Raw genomic sequence first — 15107 nt, 5'->3', positions numbered from 1 at the left:
TTCCTGATTCATTTTTGATAGAATTCACCATGGTTGGTCACCCCTCTAGATTATTAGTCCAGTATTATAAAGCTCATCTTAATTGAACCAAAATGCAGTTCCTTACTTCCCTAGTAAAAGCATTATTCTTTATGACCAATGTAATTAAATAAATGGAAGAATACAAATGTCCTATTGACATTTAATAAGATACTACGTCAAGTATCTGTGCTCATAACCTACTTGTAAAGCGGCTCTTTTAATGGAATCAAGCAGGAGTCTGGCTCTTGTGGCCACTGCTGGATTAACATCTTCAACTGCAGCCAGGAAACAGCAGAAGGCATGGGCTAGAGAGTACTTCAGCACGTGATTCTTTGTCACAGACTGGATATCCAAAAATCTGCACAGAACCACCACTTTCTCCACTGCATACCAATAAAACACAATACAGAATTGGTTCCAAAAGCAGTAACAAACGTTAACATGTCATGACCTGGGATTACTAAATACAAAAAACTTCTAACATGCAGTAAACTTCTAACATTCTTGATTTAACACTCAACAGTGTATATATATATATATAATATATGAATCAAATAATAGAATCAGGAAAAGTTTTACCAACTTGAATCAAAACCAGTTTTAATACTCTGAATGAGAAGTTCTTTCCTGTTTCATTTACCAATTCCTTTACTTATTTACCAATTTTACTAAGAACAGTACAGTTGAATTCCGGTGACGGGGATGTGCTGAGCGGACGCACGAAGGGTGGCTCTCCTCCTGAGAATTTGGATTTGGGCACTTTTAATCGAAAATAAGTTGCCAGAATTGGGTAAAAACATCCCCTCACCCTCTTCCAACAACAACAGAACTAGCAATGCCAAGCAGTAGCAGCTCCAAGGTCCGAAAAGAGGTGAACAGCAACAAAAGCCTGGAGAAGCGAGCAGAGGAGATGGCAAACGCATAAGGCAACAAGGACCCAACCCACACCCGACAGAGGTGGACCACCAGGCCACGTATGGAGCTCCCCCTCACCGATAGATGGGTGGAGGGAGTTCCTCATGAAGGAACTACAAGAACTCAAAAAGGTCATCAAGGCTGACACGAGGGCAACAGTCAAGGTGGCGGAGGCACTGATCGCCGTGCAGATGGCCCTGGAGAAGGCAGAGAGGTAGCTGGAGCCCAGGTGATTACCATAAAGGAGCTGCAGGAGGCCTCTTTAGATTAGAGTGACCGGGTCTTCGCACTGGAATCGGAGGTATACCCTTCCAACTGGGACGACTCGGAGTTCATAATAAAGAAGACCACGGCGGAAATCCCCGACGTAGACATGCACCGACTCATCATGTTGGGGGGGGGGTTGAGACTTTAACTGTGTACAGGACCTACGGACAGACAGACAGAACCCCAAAATGGGGAAAACATCAAACATGGCGAAGGAGCTAGACATCTTCATGAAACAGATGGGAGCAGTGGACCTGTGGAGGTTCACACACCCAGGGGAGAGGAATTCTCCTTCTTCTCCCACATACACAAAGAATGTACCCGGATTTACTTTTTTGTAGTGGGGAAATCAGTGCTTCCAGTGGCACTAACAGCGGTGTACTCCACAATTGTAATCTCCAACTACACTCCACACTAGGTGGATGCGAGGTTGGAGATGGCCATGCCCAACACCCCCCATGGAAGCTGGACACAGCCCTCCTTGCCAATGAAACCATTTGCGAAACAATATCACAGGCTATAGGTGGGTACATGAACAATAACCAGAACTGGGCGGTCTCAGCCTCCCCGTTCTGGGAGGCACTGAAGGTTGTGACCAGGTGAGAGATTTATCACTTACAAAGCACGCAGAGACAGGAAGGAGAGGGAAACTAGAAAACAGTTGGTTGACTCCATATTGGAGATGGACTGGCAATACTCCAAGGCCCCGACCGTAGAGCTGCTGGCGAAGAGCAAAAAGCTACAAATGGACTTTGACTTGCTCTCCACCAGAAAAGCAGTGCACCAATTCCTCCAGACACGGGAGTACTTTTTATGAACATGGAGACAAAGCCAGCCACCTGCTGACTCATCACAAGAGATATAGCGCAGATTAGGGATGATACTAGCAGACGAGTAGCCAAATCGGAAAAGGCCAACAAAGCACACAAGGCCGTCTACCTGGGGCTACCTGAGGATGAACTGGTCCTCGATGAACTGGACATGTCAGTCGTGGGGGAAGATAGGAAAAGGAGGTTGGAAGCAACTCTAGAACTGGGGGATGTTACGCAGGTGAGGACAGCGCAGGGACCAGATGGATTCCTGCGGACTTCGACAAAAATTCCCGACAGCAGTGGTCCTGCACTTGCGGGAGATATTCACAGACTTGCTGGTAATGGGCACTCTGCCACCAACACTAGCACAAGCCTCAATCTCGCTGATAACCAAGAAAGACAAAGACCCAATAGAATGCGGGACCTACAGACCCATCCCGCTGCTCAATGTAGACACAGAAATCCTGGCCAGAATCCTGGCTGGGTGACTGGAGAACTGCCTATTAGAGGAGGTCGCAGAGGGCCAGATGGGATTTGTCAAAGGTAGGCAGCTAACATTGAACATCAGCTGCCTGCTGAACGTGATAATGACCCCACCCGGGGAGAAAACGCTAGAGGTGATCATTTCCCTGGGTGAGGAAAAGGCCTTCGACAGAGTCGAGTGGAAGTACCCCACTGGGTACTGGTGCAGTTCGGGCTTGGTTCAGGGTTCACCACCTGGTTGAAACTCCTGTACAGCTCCCATGGTGAGTGTGTGGACTAACATCATCAGCTCTAAATACTTTCAGCTGCATAGAGGCACAAGGCAGGGATGCCCACTGCTCCACTTCTATTCACCTTAGCAATCAAGCCATTGGCGATTGCCCTCAGTGGTGAAAAGTTGGAGAGGTATCCAGAGAGGGGACAGAGAGCAGAGTCTCACTCTATGGGGATGAGTTGCTGTTCCACGTCTCAGACCCCCAAGTCAGCATGGAAGGAATCATGAAGCTCCTGAAAGAGTTTGGAGCCTTCTCGGGCTACAAACTCAACCTGAGCAAGAGTGAGATTTTCCCTGTGAACGCGCAAGGCAGAAGGGCAGAGCTGGAGGGAAAGCCGTTCAAACAAGTGCAAAAAAACTCTGCTACCTAGGGATCTAAATTTTCTCGACTGGACACAGATCCACAAATGGAACCCGATGAGTCTGGTGGAGGAAGTAAAAAAAGTACCTGCCGAGGTGGGACACACTCCCACTCTCACTGGCAGGGAGAGTTAGACGATCAAGATGAACATACTGCCCAGGTTCCTCCTCCTGTCTAGTTCCTTACCGAGCTACATCCCCAAGGCTTTCTTCAACATGGTGGACAAAATGATCATGGTGTTTATTTCCAAGAGGGGAGGTGGGGGAAGAAGAGAACCCAAGGAATCTAAAAGAGGTCCCATAAAGGAAAAAACGCATGGGAGGCCTGGCTGCCCCAAACCTATAATTCCACCACTGCGCGGCCACAGCAAAGAGAGTGAGGGGATGGGTGAAGCAGCAGGAGCGGAGTGGGCGAGGATGGAGAAGAATTCCTGAACTGGGACACCCCTCTGAGCTTCAGTCACGATAGCACTCCCATCCCCGTCAACCAAACACTCAAAATGCCCAGTGGTGGCAGCCACGCTCCGGACATGGTACCAATTGAGGCAACACTTCGGCTTGACCGAAATGTCCACCATGGCCCCCACCTGCAACAACCACAGATTCACGGTAGCCACAATGGACTCAACCTTTCAACGGTGGAGACAGGACAGGGGGACGTTGAGAGTTAGCGAGTTATACACAAAAGATGGATTAGCGACGCTGCAAGAACTTACTGAGAGGTTTCAACTGCCCAAAGGAAATTAGTTAAGACATATAAAACTTAAAAACTTCCTCCGTAGGAAAACGATGATGTACCCACAGACGCCAAGACACTCACAGGTAGAGGAACTGTTGGACGCAGGTGACTTAGGGAAAGGGAAGTGCAGGGACCTGTTTGGGCGACTGTTGGAGAAGGCATGCTCCCCTCTAGAGAGAAAAATGGGAGGAAGAACTAGGGATAGAAGTTGGGGGGGTGGATCGAAGTACTGAACAGGGCAAACTCAACCTCCGCATGTGCAGGGCTAAACCTAATGCAGCTAACAATGGTACACAGAGCACACCTAATCAGATAACAACTGAACAGGTTGTTCCAGGAAGACAAATATGAATGGTGCCAGGAAGGCCGGCAGCCACACCCACATGTTTTGGCCTGTCCCAGACTTGTCGGGTTCTGGACAACCTTCTTTGAGGCAATGTCCAGGGTTGTGCGAGTGAGGGTGGAGCCATGCCCAAAGTGACGGTCTTCGGGGTCTCAAAGCAACCAGAACTCTTCATGGGGACAGTTGGCCGATGCCCTAATCTTTGCCTCCCTCATCATCCGCGAAGTACCCTGCCTGGCTGGCAATCGGCAACACCACCCAAAGTTGCAGACTGGCTGTCCGATCTGGTGGAATTCCTCCAACTGGAGAAAATAAAATTTGTTATCCGTGGGTCGGAAGAGGGTTTCCACAGGATGTGGAGGCCACTTGCCAACTTGTTCGTAGCCAGCAGCCAATAGGGCAGGGAGCACAAGCACGCCACAAAAATGTAAATGGATGGGGGAGAAAGGGGAGTGGCGGGGGGGGGGGGGGGGGGGACACAAAAAAACCTACGGGCAGACCACTGAACACAGATGGCAGAGCCGCAGAGGGGCCCCGAGGACAGAGCAGTTCACAAGAATGCCAATAGTAAACAGCAAATTATACTGCACAAGAGAGTGCTGATTGATTGGTAAGTAGACTCTGATTCGTAGATGTGTTGCCATGGAAAATGCATCAGGGAACAGTTAACTACCAAGTTTTGTTCAAGTTCAAATCAGGCAGGTCGACTCTGATTGGTCACGGCATTGCTTTGGGGAATGAACCAGGGAATGGCTGCTGCCCAGTCTATCGTTTAATTGAAAAAGGCACAATATGTGGATATGTTCCTTCTGCCTGCTTTTATTAGAAAATGACATTCTCACAATGTAGACATGAGTACAAAATAAAACAAAAGATATGCAATACACCTCAATTGCATTGTTAAGTAAAATCTCAGTGGTGACAATCCTAATATTTTCCAAGAGGTAAATCTGTGTACTTCTTATTAGCTGCGGTTGCACTAGATCATGTTGGAGTTGTGGAGATTGTACAATGGCTTATGCTGGCACCAGCATCCTTCTTATCACTCAATTCACCGCATGGTTGATGTGTCTTTCTTGGCTGCCCTTTGATTGATTTCAGGATAGTGTGTACAAAAGTAAATTACATTTTCTTGTTACAATTGCCCCAGCACAGCATTACGTTTTTAAAAATAGTGAGATTTTCAACTCCCATAACAGCAATTAATTTGAATTGCCACCCCTCGTTTCCTTAATATGCTTTTAACATAAAAATATACTTTATCACATGATGCTTTTTTATTCCTTGCCATTCTTTTAGGTTTTAAAAGTTTTCATTGTGCATTTTTTTTGTTGCATCTTACCAGCTTCAAATCGCATCTTCCAGTCTTTGCTGTTAAAATTGCTGTCAATAATGTTCCAGAATATATCGGCGCCATGTGAAAGAGAAAGAGCGTGGAGGAACAGAGGTATTGCCACAGAGGCAAGCTGTGAGAATTCAGACTTAAGTACTTTCCACAGGCTGCAACAAATACAGGGAGAAATGAAAGTTGGGTTCTATGTTTGATTTTGATAAGGTATTTGTGTACATTTTCTTTGTGTACATTTGTGTACACACATGTATTTGTGTACATTTTCTTTCCCACAGATAATTTAATCATTTGATTACTCAGTGACCGGAGGTTTCCAGCTCCGTCCTGGCAGGTTCCCCCGCGCTGGATATGGCAAGCCATTCAAAGGTTCATTGCTTGCCAGAAAACCAGATAATTCTGCCAGCGAGTGGAGCCTAAAAATTCCAACCAGTCTGTTTATCTCCAATATGTACTTTGGAGTTGAATACCCAGTTTGTTAAAAAGAATAATGGTTGCTAGGTTGGATCACAAGGCACCATCTTTCATCGAGAAGTTTAGATGGCATCAGGAACTGCCATAATGATAGCCATGCAGTTGACAACTGTCTTCTAAATAAAATGAAGATAATGTTCGAATTGGCGGTCGGTGGTGAAGGACACCTTTCCCAGCAGCAGCTTTAATGAAGCACCAGAGTAAAGGGGATCACTTTGCACATGGCAGCAGTGATGTCAGCAAACAGTAAGCAGCCAATCACACTGAAGTATTCACACATAGCAAACCAGAAAGTTAAAAGCACCTAATCTTTCACTTTCAATTTAAATTTCCAGATAGCAAAATGAATGATTCTGATTGGATTAAGATGCAAACTAACATAAACCAACTTTTTTGTTTAAATCATTTTAAAAATGCGCAATTTGTTATAATTTTTTTAATTCATTTGCAGGACGTGGGCATTATTGCCCTTCACTAGTTGCCCTTGAGAAGGTGATGGTGAGTTGCCTTTTTGAACTCCTGCAGTCCTGGAAAGGTAGGTACACCCACAGTACTGTTAGGGAGAGAATTCCAGGATTTTGACCCAGCAACAATGAAGGAACGGCGATATAGTTCCAATTTGGGGCAGTGAGTGACTTTGAGGGGAACCTCCAGGTGGTGGGGTTCCAAGATATCTGCTGCTCTTGTCCTTCTAGATGATAGTTGTTGTGGATTTGGAAGGTGCTGCCTAAGGAACCTAGATGAGTTCCTGCATTGTATCTTATGGATGGTACAAACAGCTGCCACTGTTTGTCAGTGGTGGAGGAATTGAATGTTTGTGGAATGAGTACCAATCAAGCATATGTAATCAAAGGTAGACCTTCAAGGCCATTAAGGTTGGTTAGCAATAATTAGGAAGTTAGGACAATGTTAAAAACTGTTACACCTCATTCAGCAAGGTAGAACTTTCTCAAGGTTCTGTACAGCGAAACTAACAGCATAAGAATGGAAGTTCTCGTCAAGGCAATTAATTTCCCAATGACTGCAGCCTAGGGAGATGGGGGAGAAGGAAATACCTCAACAGTGCACAGACTGGAGAAACGTAGAATCACTGGTAGTAGCTTCTGGATCGCCACTTTGTTCATTGCATGTGAGGATTCCATATATTGCGGTCAGTTTCAGTGCACATTCAATGATGGTGTATATTGACAATTTCACCACTATTACCACTACTAAATCTAGCCCAATGTTATCTATCCATGATAGACTAAAGTACTTACATTTTCATGCACTTGCTCACAATTTTCTAACTCCTAAATTTCTCTGTAAATGTCTATAGGGCAAATTACCTATCAAAGCTAATCATAGTATAATTGCAGTCTCCGAAGACTACCACAACTGGTGGGAAATTGCAATGGCAGCACAAGTTTACAAAGGCAATTTCCATGACATTTATAAGTTTAGAGATTTATAACAAAAATATAAAAATCACCACCTGGATCCCACAAAGTTGGATTTTGGTAGACCATGAGTATGATGCCCAGAGTTGTCAGATCAGACCAGGTATGAGGAGGTTTGACCTTGGTGGTTTTCATAAACTCCCTGCAGTGCAGAAGGGGGCCATTCTGCCCATCGAGTCTGCACCGACTGTCCACCCTATTCCCGGATCCAGTAACCCCACCTAACCTTTTGGATACTAAGGGCAATTTAGCATGGCCATTCCACCTAACCTGCACATCTTTGGACTGTGGGAGGAAACCGGAGCACCCGGAGGAAACCCAAGCAGGCACTGGGAAACCCACGCAGACACAAGGAGAAAGTGCAAACTCCACAGACAGTCACCCGAGGCCGGAATTGAACCCGGGTCTCTGCCGCTGTGATAGCTAGGGTACCCCTTTCTGGAGGTAAGGTACACCTTGGGATCTGGTCCTGGAACACCTTTAGGGGAGGCAAGGAATCCTTTGAGATTGTTATAAGCAAACACGATTGTCCATAAGTGCAAAAACTCAACCGGTCAAACTGTATATGACAGTCAAGAAGAATAGGAAACTGTATATGACATTCATGAAGAATAAAAATTTAGGTAAAGATAGAGAGGTAACACTGTTAATCAAGGATGCCTTTTGTGCAATAGTTAGATATGACCTTGGTTCAGGAGATCAGGATGTAGAATCAGTTTGGGTGGAGATAAGGAATAGTAGGGGAAATAAGTCACTAGTGGGTTTGGTCTACAAGATCTTCTAGAGTAACTACAATATAGGACAAAGTATATAAGAAATGTTGGGTGCTTGTGAAAATGGACAGCAATAATTATGCGTGACTTTAAACTACATATAAACTGTAGAAGTCAGAATGCCAGTAGTAGCCTGAATGAGCAGTTCATAGAATGTTAAGACAGTTTCTTAGAGCAGCACATTTTGGAACCAACCAGAGAGCATGTTATTTCGACTTGATATTGTGTAATGTGGCAGAATTAATTAATGACCTCAGAGTAAAGACATCCCCTACATAGACCCTACCACAATATGACTGAATTCTTCATACAAGTTGAAAGGGAGAAGAGTGGGTCCGAAACTAGTACTTTAAACGTTAATGAGGACAAATCTGTGGGCATGGAAGCTGAACTAGCTGAAATGAACTGGGTACAAGGCTAGGGGATAGATCAATAGAATAGCAATAGCAGGCAGATAAAGGGATATTTCAGAATGCTCAAATTAAGCATATTCCTCCTAAAAAGGAAAATGATAAAGGAAGGATCCGCCATCCATGGTTGACTGAAGAACTTACAGAAGGCATTAAACATGAATGCCATGTCAGATGATTGGTCAAAGAATGAATAATAGTTCATCAGGAGATAGAAATTAGAGCATGAGAGGAAGCTAGCTAAAAATTGGACAGCTAGCTATTCTACAGGCATCTAAGAAGGAAAAGAGTAAGCAAAGTGAGTTATGGTTCTCTCGAGATGAGAATGTGGAGTTAGTAATTGATAATAAGGAATTGGCGGACTGGTTGAACAAATACTTTGCATCTGTCTTCATGAAAGGGGTAACAAAAAACATTCCAGTAATGGTCTAAATCAAGAAGTGGGGGGTGGAAAGGAAGGGAGAAATTGGTGAAATTACATAGAAAACATAGAAACAGGAGCAGGAGAAGGCCATTTGGCCCTTCAACCCTGCTCCACCATTCATTATGATCATGGCTGATCATCCAACTCAATCGCCTAATCCCGCCTTTCCCCATATCCGTTACAATCACTAGGGAAGTGGTGCCGAGCAAACTGATGGAGTTGCGGGCTGACAAGTCTCTGAATCCAGGTGGCCTTTATCGTGGGGTCATAATTTTCCAAAGTTTCCTAGATTCTGGGAAGTGCCACCAGACGGGAAAGTAGCAAAAATAACCTCTTTATTCAACAACAGAGGGAGGGTAAAAGCAGGAAATTCTAGGCCAGTTAGCCTGACGTGTGTCGTGGGGAAGGTGTTAGAATCGATCATTAAAGAGGTTATAACTGGGCACTTGGAAAAACTGAAGGTATTCAGAAGGTGTCAGCATGGCTTTGTAAAAGAGAAATTATGTTTAACCAATTAGTGTTCTTTCAAGGAGAACATGTGCTGTGGATAATGGAAAGCCTGTAGATATACTGTACTTGGATTTCCAGAAGGCATTTGATAAGGTACCACATTGAATGTGAGACAGAAATTTAAAGCTCATGGCATCGGGGATAACATATTATCATGGATAGAAGATTGTTCTAGAAGGCAGTTATCTGGCAGTCACCTGAGGCCTGTTAAGGGGCACAAAGGTACACATTGTATTCTTCTCTTTGAAGTTTTAGTGTGAGTCATCCTAAAGTCTGTATAAAAGACAGACAGAAAGCGCACTTAGTAAGCATTGCGCTGGTCAAGGAGACACAGCCTGAGTGAGTAAGACACATACAGAGTGAGAATTTGGTAATTTGGTGTAGTGAGGTAATTCGGTGAAGAGTGGGAGAAGGTGCTTTTTCGCGACTGTTTTGTTCTCGCTCTTTCTTACGGGCCTAATTTTGGGAGCCGTTCGGAGGAGGAGAAGCAGTCTCTGTGAGTATAAAAACGGTAACTTCCTGTTTTATAGTTTTTTTTCTTCCAAAAGTGACGTCAGAGAGAAGCTGTGATCTGATCGGTTGATAGAAAATCTGCCCCAAATTTTTTTTAAAACACAGCTAAACTCGTAAACTTAAATTAAACTAATTAATTAATTAGTGATGGCTGGTCAGGTGATGTGCTTGAGCTGCTTGATGTGGGAGCTGGCAGATCCCATTGCGAGCTGCAGCGACCACATCTGCAATAAGTGTTGGCTGCTCGAAGAGCTCCGGCTCAGAGTTGATGAGCTGGAGTCTGAGCTTCAAACACTGAGGCACATCCGGGGGAGGAGACTTACCTGGACACTGTGTTTCAGGAGGCAGTCACACCTGTCAGAGTAAGTAGTTTAAATCCTGCCAGTGCCCAGGGACAGCAGGGTGTGACTGCAAGTCAGGCAGGTAATGGGAATGAGCAGTCAGGAACTCAGGAGCCTCAGCCCTTGACCCTGTCCAACAGGTATGAGGCACTTGCTCCCTGTGTGGATGGCGAACAGGGCTGCAGGAAGGATGAGTCAGCTGACCAAGGCACCATGGTTCAGCAGGCCATTCAAGGGGAGGGAGTAAATAGGCAAGTTGTAGTTGTAGGGGATTCTATTATCAGGGGGATAGATAGTATCCTTTGTGAGCAGGATAAAGAGTCCCACATGGTATGTTGCCTGCCCAGTGCTAGGGTGCGGGACATCTCTGACCGGCTTGTAAGGATACTGGAGAGGGAGGGGGAGGATCCAGTTGTTGTGGTCCATGTCGGTACCAACAACATAGGCAAGTCTAGAAAAGAGGACCTGTTTAGAGATTATAAAGAGCTAGCATTCAAATTAAAAAACAGGTCCTCAAGGGTCATAATCTCCGGATTACTGCACGAGCCACGTGCAAATTGGCATAGGGAGGCAAGAATAAGGGAAGTTAACACGTGGCTGAAAGAGTGGTGTGGGAAAGAGGGGTTCCTTTTCATGGGACACTGGCATCAGTTTTGGGACAGGGGGGACCTATACCGTTGGGATGGTCTCCACCATGAACCGAGCTGGGACCAGTGTTCTTGCGAAAAGAGTAAATAGAGTGGTCAATAGGACTTTAAACTAGAGACTGGGGGGGGAGGGAAAGTCAGGGAACCAAGAGGTGAAGTAATCAGTGGGAAGCGTAGCTGCTTAGGAATACAAAGAAGCACGAAAAGACAGAACTCAGGAGAGGTTACGATAGTCCCCATTCCACAAAATATGACAGTGTATGGAAAGGCTCAGTAAACCAAGGTCCACCACACTAAGAAAACAAAAAGGGACGGTCAATAGAGAATTAAAGGTGCAATATTTAAATGCGCGCAGTGTACGGAACAAGGTAGGTGAGCTTGTGGCCCAGATTGTGACTGGCAGGTATGATGTGGTAGGCATCACAGAGACGTGGTTGCAGGGGGTTCAGGAGTGGCATTGAAACATCCAGGGATTCACAACCTATCGAAAAGACAGAGAGGTGGGCAGAGGGGGCAGGGTTGCCTTGTTAATTAGGAATGAAATAAAATCAATAGCACTAAACGACATAGGGTCAGATGATGTGGAGTCTGTGTGGGTAGATTTGAGGAACCACAAAGGCAAAAAAAACATAATGGGAGTTATGTACAGGCCTCCTAACAGTGGTCAGGACCAGGGGCACAAAATGTACCACAAAATAGAAAGTGCATGTCAGAAAGGCAAGGTCACAGTGATCATGGGGGACTTCAATATGCAGGTGGACTGGGTAAATAATGCTACCAGTGGACCCAAAGAAAGGGAATTCATTGAATGTTTACAGGAGGGCTTTTTGGAACAGCTTGTGATGGAGCCCACGAGGGGAAAGGCCATTCTGGACTTAGTGTTATGTAATGAGCCAGACTTAATTAAAGATCTTAAAGTAAGGGAACACTTCGGAGGCAGTGATCATAATATGGTAGAATTCAATCTCCAATTTGAAAGAAAGAATCAGATGTAAAGGTGTTACAGTTAAATAAAGGTAACTGCAGGGGCATGAGGGAGGAACTGACGAAAATCGACTGGGAGCAGAACCTAGTGGGAAAGACAGTAGAACAGCAATGGCAGGAGTTTCTGGGAGTAATTGAAGACACAGTACAGAGGTTCATCCCAAAGAAAAGAAAGGTTATCATAGGGGGGATTAGGCAGCCATGGCTGACAAAGGAAGTTAGGGAATGCATCAAAGCAAAAGAGAAAGCCTATAATGTGGCAAAGAGTAGTGGGAAGTCAGAAGATTGGGAAGGCTACAAAAACAAACAGAGGATAACAAAGAGAGAAATAAGGAAAGAGAGGATCAATTATGAAGGTAGGCTAGCCAGTAACATTAGGAATGATAGTAAAAGTTTCTTTAAATACATTAAAAACAAACGGGAGGCAAAAGTAGACATTGGGCCACTCCAAAATGACGCTGGTAATCTAGTGATGGGAGACAAGGAAATAGCTGAGGAACTAAATAAGTACTTTGCGTCAGTCTTCACAGTGGAAGACATGAGTAATATCCCAACAATTCAGGAGAGTCAGGGGGCAGAGTTGAAAATTGTAGCCATCACAAAGGAGAAAGTGCTAGAGAAACTAAGAGGTCTAAAAATTGATAAATCTCCGGGCCCAGATGGGCTACATCCTAGCGTTCTAAAGGAGATAGCTGAAGAAATAGTAGAGGCGTTAGTTATGATCTTTCAAAAGTCACTGGAGTCAGGGAAAGTCCCAGAGGATTGGAAAATCGCTGTTGTAACCCCCTTGTTCAAGAAGGGAACAAGGAAAAAGATGGAAAATTATACGCCAATTAGCCTAACCTCGGTTGTTGGCAAGATTCTGGAATCCATTGTTAAGGATGAGATTTCTAAATTCTTGGAAGTGCAGGGTCGGATTAGGACAAGTCAGCATGGATTTAGTAAGGGGAGGTCATGCCTGACAAACCTGTTAGAGTTCTTTGAAGAGATAACAAATAGGTTAGACCAAGGAGAGCCAATGGATGTTATCTATCTTGACTTCCAAAAGGCCTTTGATAAGGTGCCTCATGGGAGACTGCTGAGTAAAATAAGGGCCCATGGTATTCGAGGCAAGGTACTAACATGGATTGACGATTGGCTGTCAGGCAGAAGGCAGAGAGTTGGGATAAAACGTTCTTTTTCGGAATGGCAACCGGTGACGAGTGGTGTCCCGCAGGGTTCAGTGTTGGGGTCACAGCTGTTCTCTTTATATATTAACGATCTAGATGACGGGACTGGGGGCATTCTGGCTAGGTTTGCCAATGATACAAAGATAGGTGGAGGGGCAGGTAGTATGGAGGAGGTGGGGAGGCTGCAGAAAGATTTAGACAGTTTAAGAGAGTGGTCCAAGAAATGGCTGATGAAATTCAACGTGGGCAAGTGCGAGGTCTTGCACTTTGGAAAAAATAAAGGCATGGACTATTTTCTAAACGGTGACAAAATTCAGAATGCTGAAGTGCAAAGAGACTTGGGAGTCCTAGTCCAGGATTCTCTAAAGGTAAACTTGCAGGTTGAGTCCGTAATTAAGAAAGCAAATGCAATGTTGTCATTTATCTCAAGAGGCTTGGAATATAAAAACAGGAATGTACTTCTGAAGCTTTATAAAGCATTAGTTAGGCCCCATTTAGAATACTGTGAGCAATTTTGGGCCCCACACCTCAGGAAGGACATACTGGCACTGGAGCGGGTCCAGCGGAGATTCACACGGATGATCCCAGGAATGGTAGGCCTAACATACGATGAACGTCTGAGGATCCTGGGATTATATTCATTGGAGTTTAGGAGGTTATGGGGAGATCTAATAGAAACTTACAAGATAATGAATGGCTTAGATAGGGTGGACGTAGGGAAGTTGTTTCCATTAGCGGGGGAGACTAGGACCCGGGGGCACAGCCTTAGAATAAAAGGGAGTCACTTTAGAACAGAGATGAGGAGAAATTTCTTCAGCCAGAGAGTGGTGGGTCTGTGGAATTCATTGCCACAGAGGGCGGTGGAGGCCGGAACGTTGAGTGTCTTTAAGACAGAAGTTGATAAATTCTTGATTTCTCGAGGAATTAAGGGCTATGGAGAGAGAGCGGGTAAATGGAGTTGAAATCAGCCATGATTGAATGGTGGAGTGGACTCGATGGCCCGAATGGCCTTACTTCCGCTCCTATGTCTTATGGTCTTATTGTCTGGCAGAAAACAGAGTATACATAAATGTCTGATTGGCAGGATGTGCTGAGTGGAGTCTCGCAGGGGTCTGTGCTGGGGCCACAAATCTTTATAGTTTACATCAATGACTTAGATGAGGTAAGCAAAGGTATGGTGCTAAATTTGCAGGTAACACAAGGATAGGTAAGAAAGTATTTGTAAGAAAACATAAGGAGTTGGCGGACACACATGGACAGATAGGTTGAGTGCGTTGGCAAAAATCTGGCAGAAGGAGTATAATCTAGGAAAATGTGACAGAGTTTATCTTGGCAAGAAGAAGAATAAAGCAGATAATTACTTAAACCGAGAACGACTGAAGAATTCGGAGGTGAAAAGGTATTCAATGCATCAGTCACAAAAGCTTAGCAAATAGGTACAGCACGTAATCAAGAAGGCTAATAGAGTGCTATCCTTTTTTATGAGAGGCATTGAATATAAAAGTATGGATGGCATGTTTCAGTTATACAGATGATTGGTGAGACCACATCTTGAATACTGTGTGCAGTTTGGTCGCCTTATTTGAGGAAAGATGCAAATGCATTGGAAGCAGTTCAGAGCAGGTTTACTAGATTGATACCCGGAACAAATAGGTTTTATTATGAGAAAGATTGGACAGGCTGGGGTGTTTCCACTCAAGGTTGGAAGATTGAGGGGTGACTTGATTAAAGTATATAAGATCCTAAAAGTCTTGACGTGGTGGAAATGATGTTTCCTCGTGGGTGAATACAGAACTAGGAGGCACCGTGTCATGTGAGTGTCCCAATAGCACAACTTCAGTGATGTCATTTGTGGGTGGAG

General features: G+C 44.8%; 1 protein-coding gene across 2 annotated transcripts in view; it reads right to left on the bottom strand.

Annotated features, from left to right (window-relative positions):
• Window positions 1–15107, bottom strand: part of LOC140404135 (protein unc-79 homolog) — a 347086-nt gene that overhangs the window by 189425 nt on the left and 142554 nt on the right. For both annotated transcript variants that reach the window (XM_072492555.1, XM_072492562.1), the window contains exons 23-24: window positions 5557–5714; window positions 223–404 (exon numbers count right to left, since the gene is read on the bottom strand). In XM_072492555.1, coding sequence (XP_072348656.1) covers window positions 223–404; window positions 5557–5714 — 340 coding nt within the window. The remainder of the gene's footprint in view (window positions 1–222; window positions 405–5556; window positions 5715–15107) is intronic.

The sequence above is a fragment of the Scyliorhinus torazame genome, chromosome 2 (assembly GCF_047496885.1).
Source record: "Scyliorhinus torazame isolate Kashiwa2021f chromosome 2, sScyTor2.1, whole genome shotgun sequence".
NCBI classification, from domain to species: Eukaryota; Metazoa; Chordata; class Chondrichthyes; order Carcharhiniformes; family Scyliorhinidae; genus Scyliorhinus; species Scyliorhinus torazame.
The sequence above is the reverse complement of the archived record's forward strand: the minus strand, read 5'-3'. Positions and strand labels throughout refer to the sequence as shown.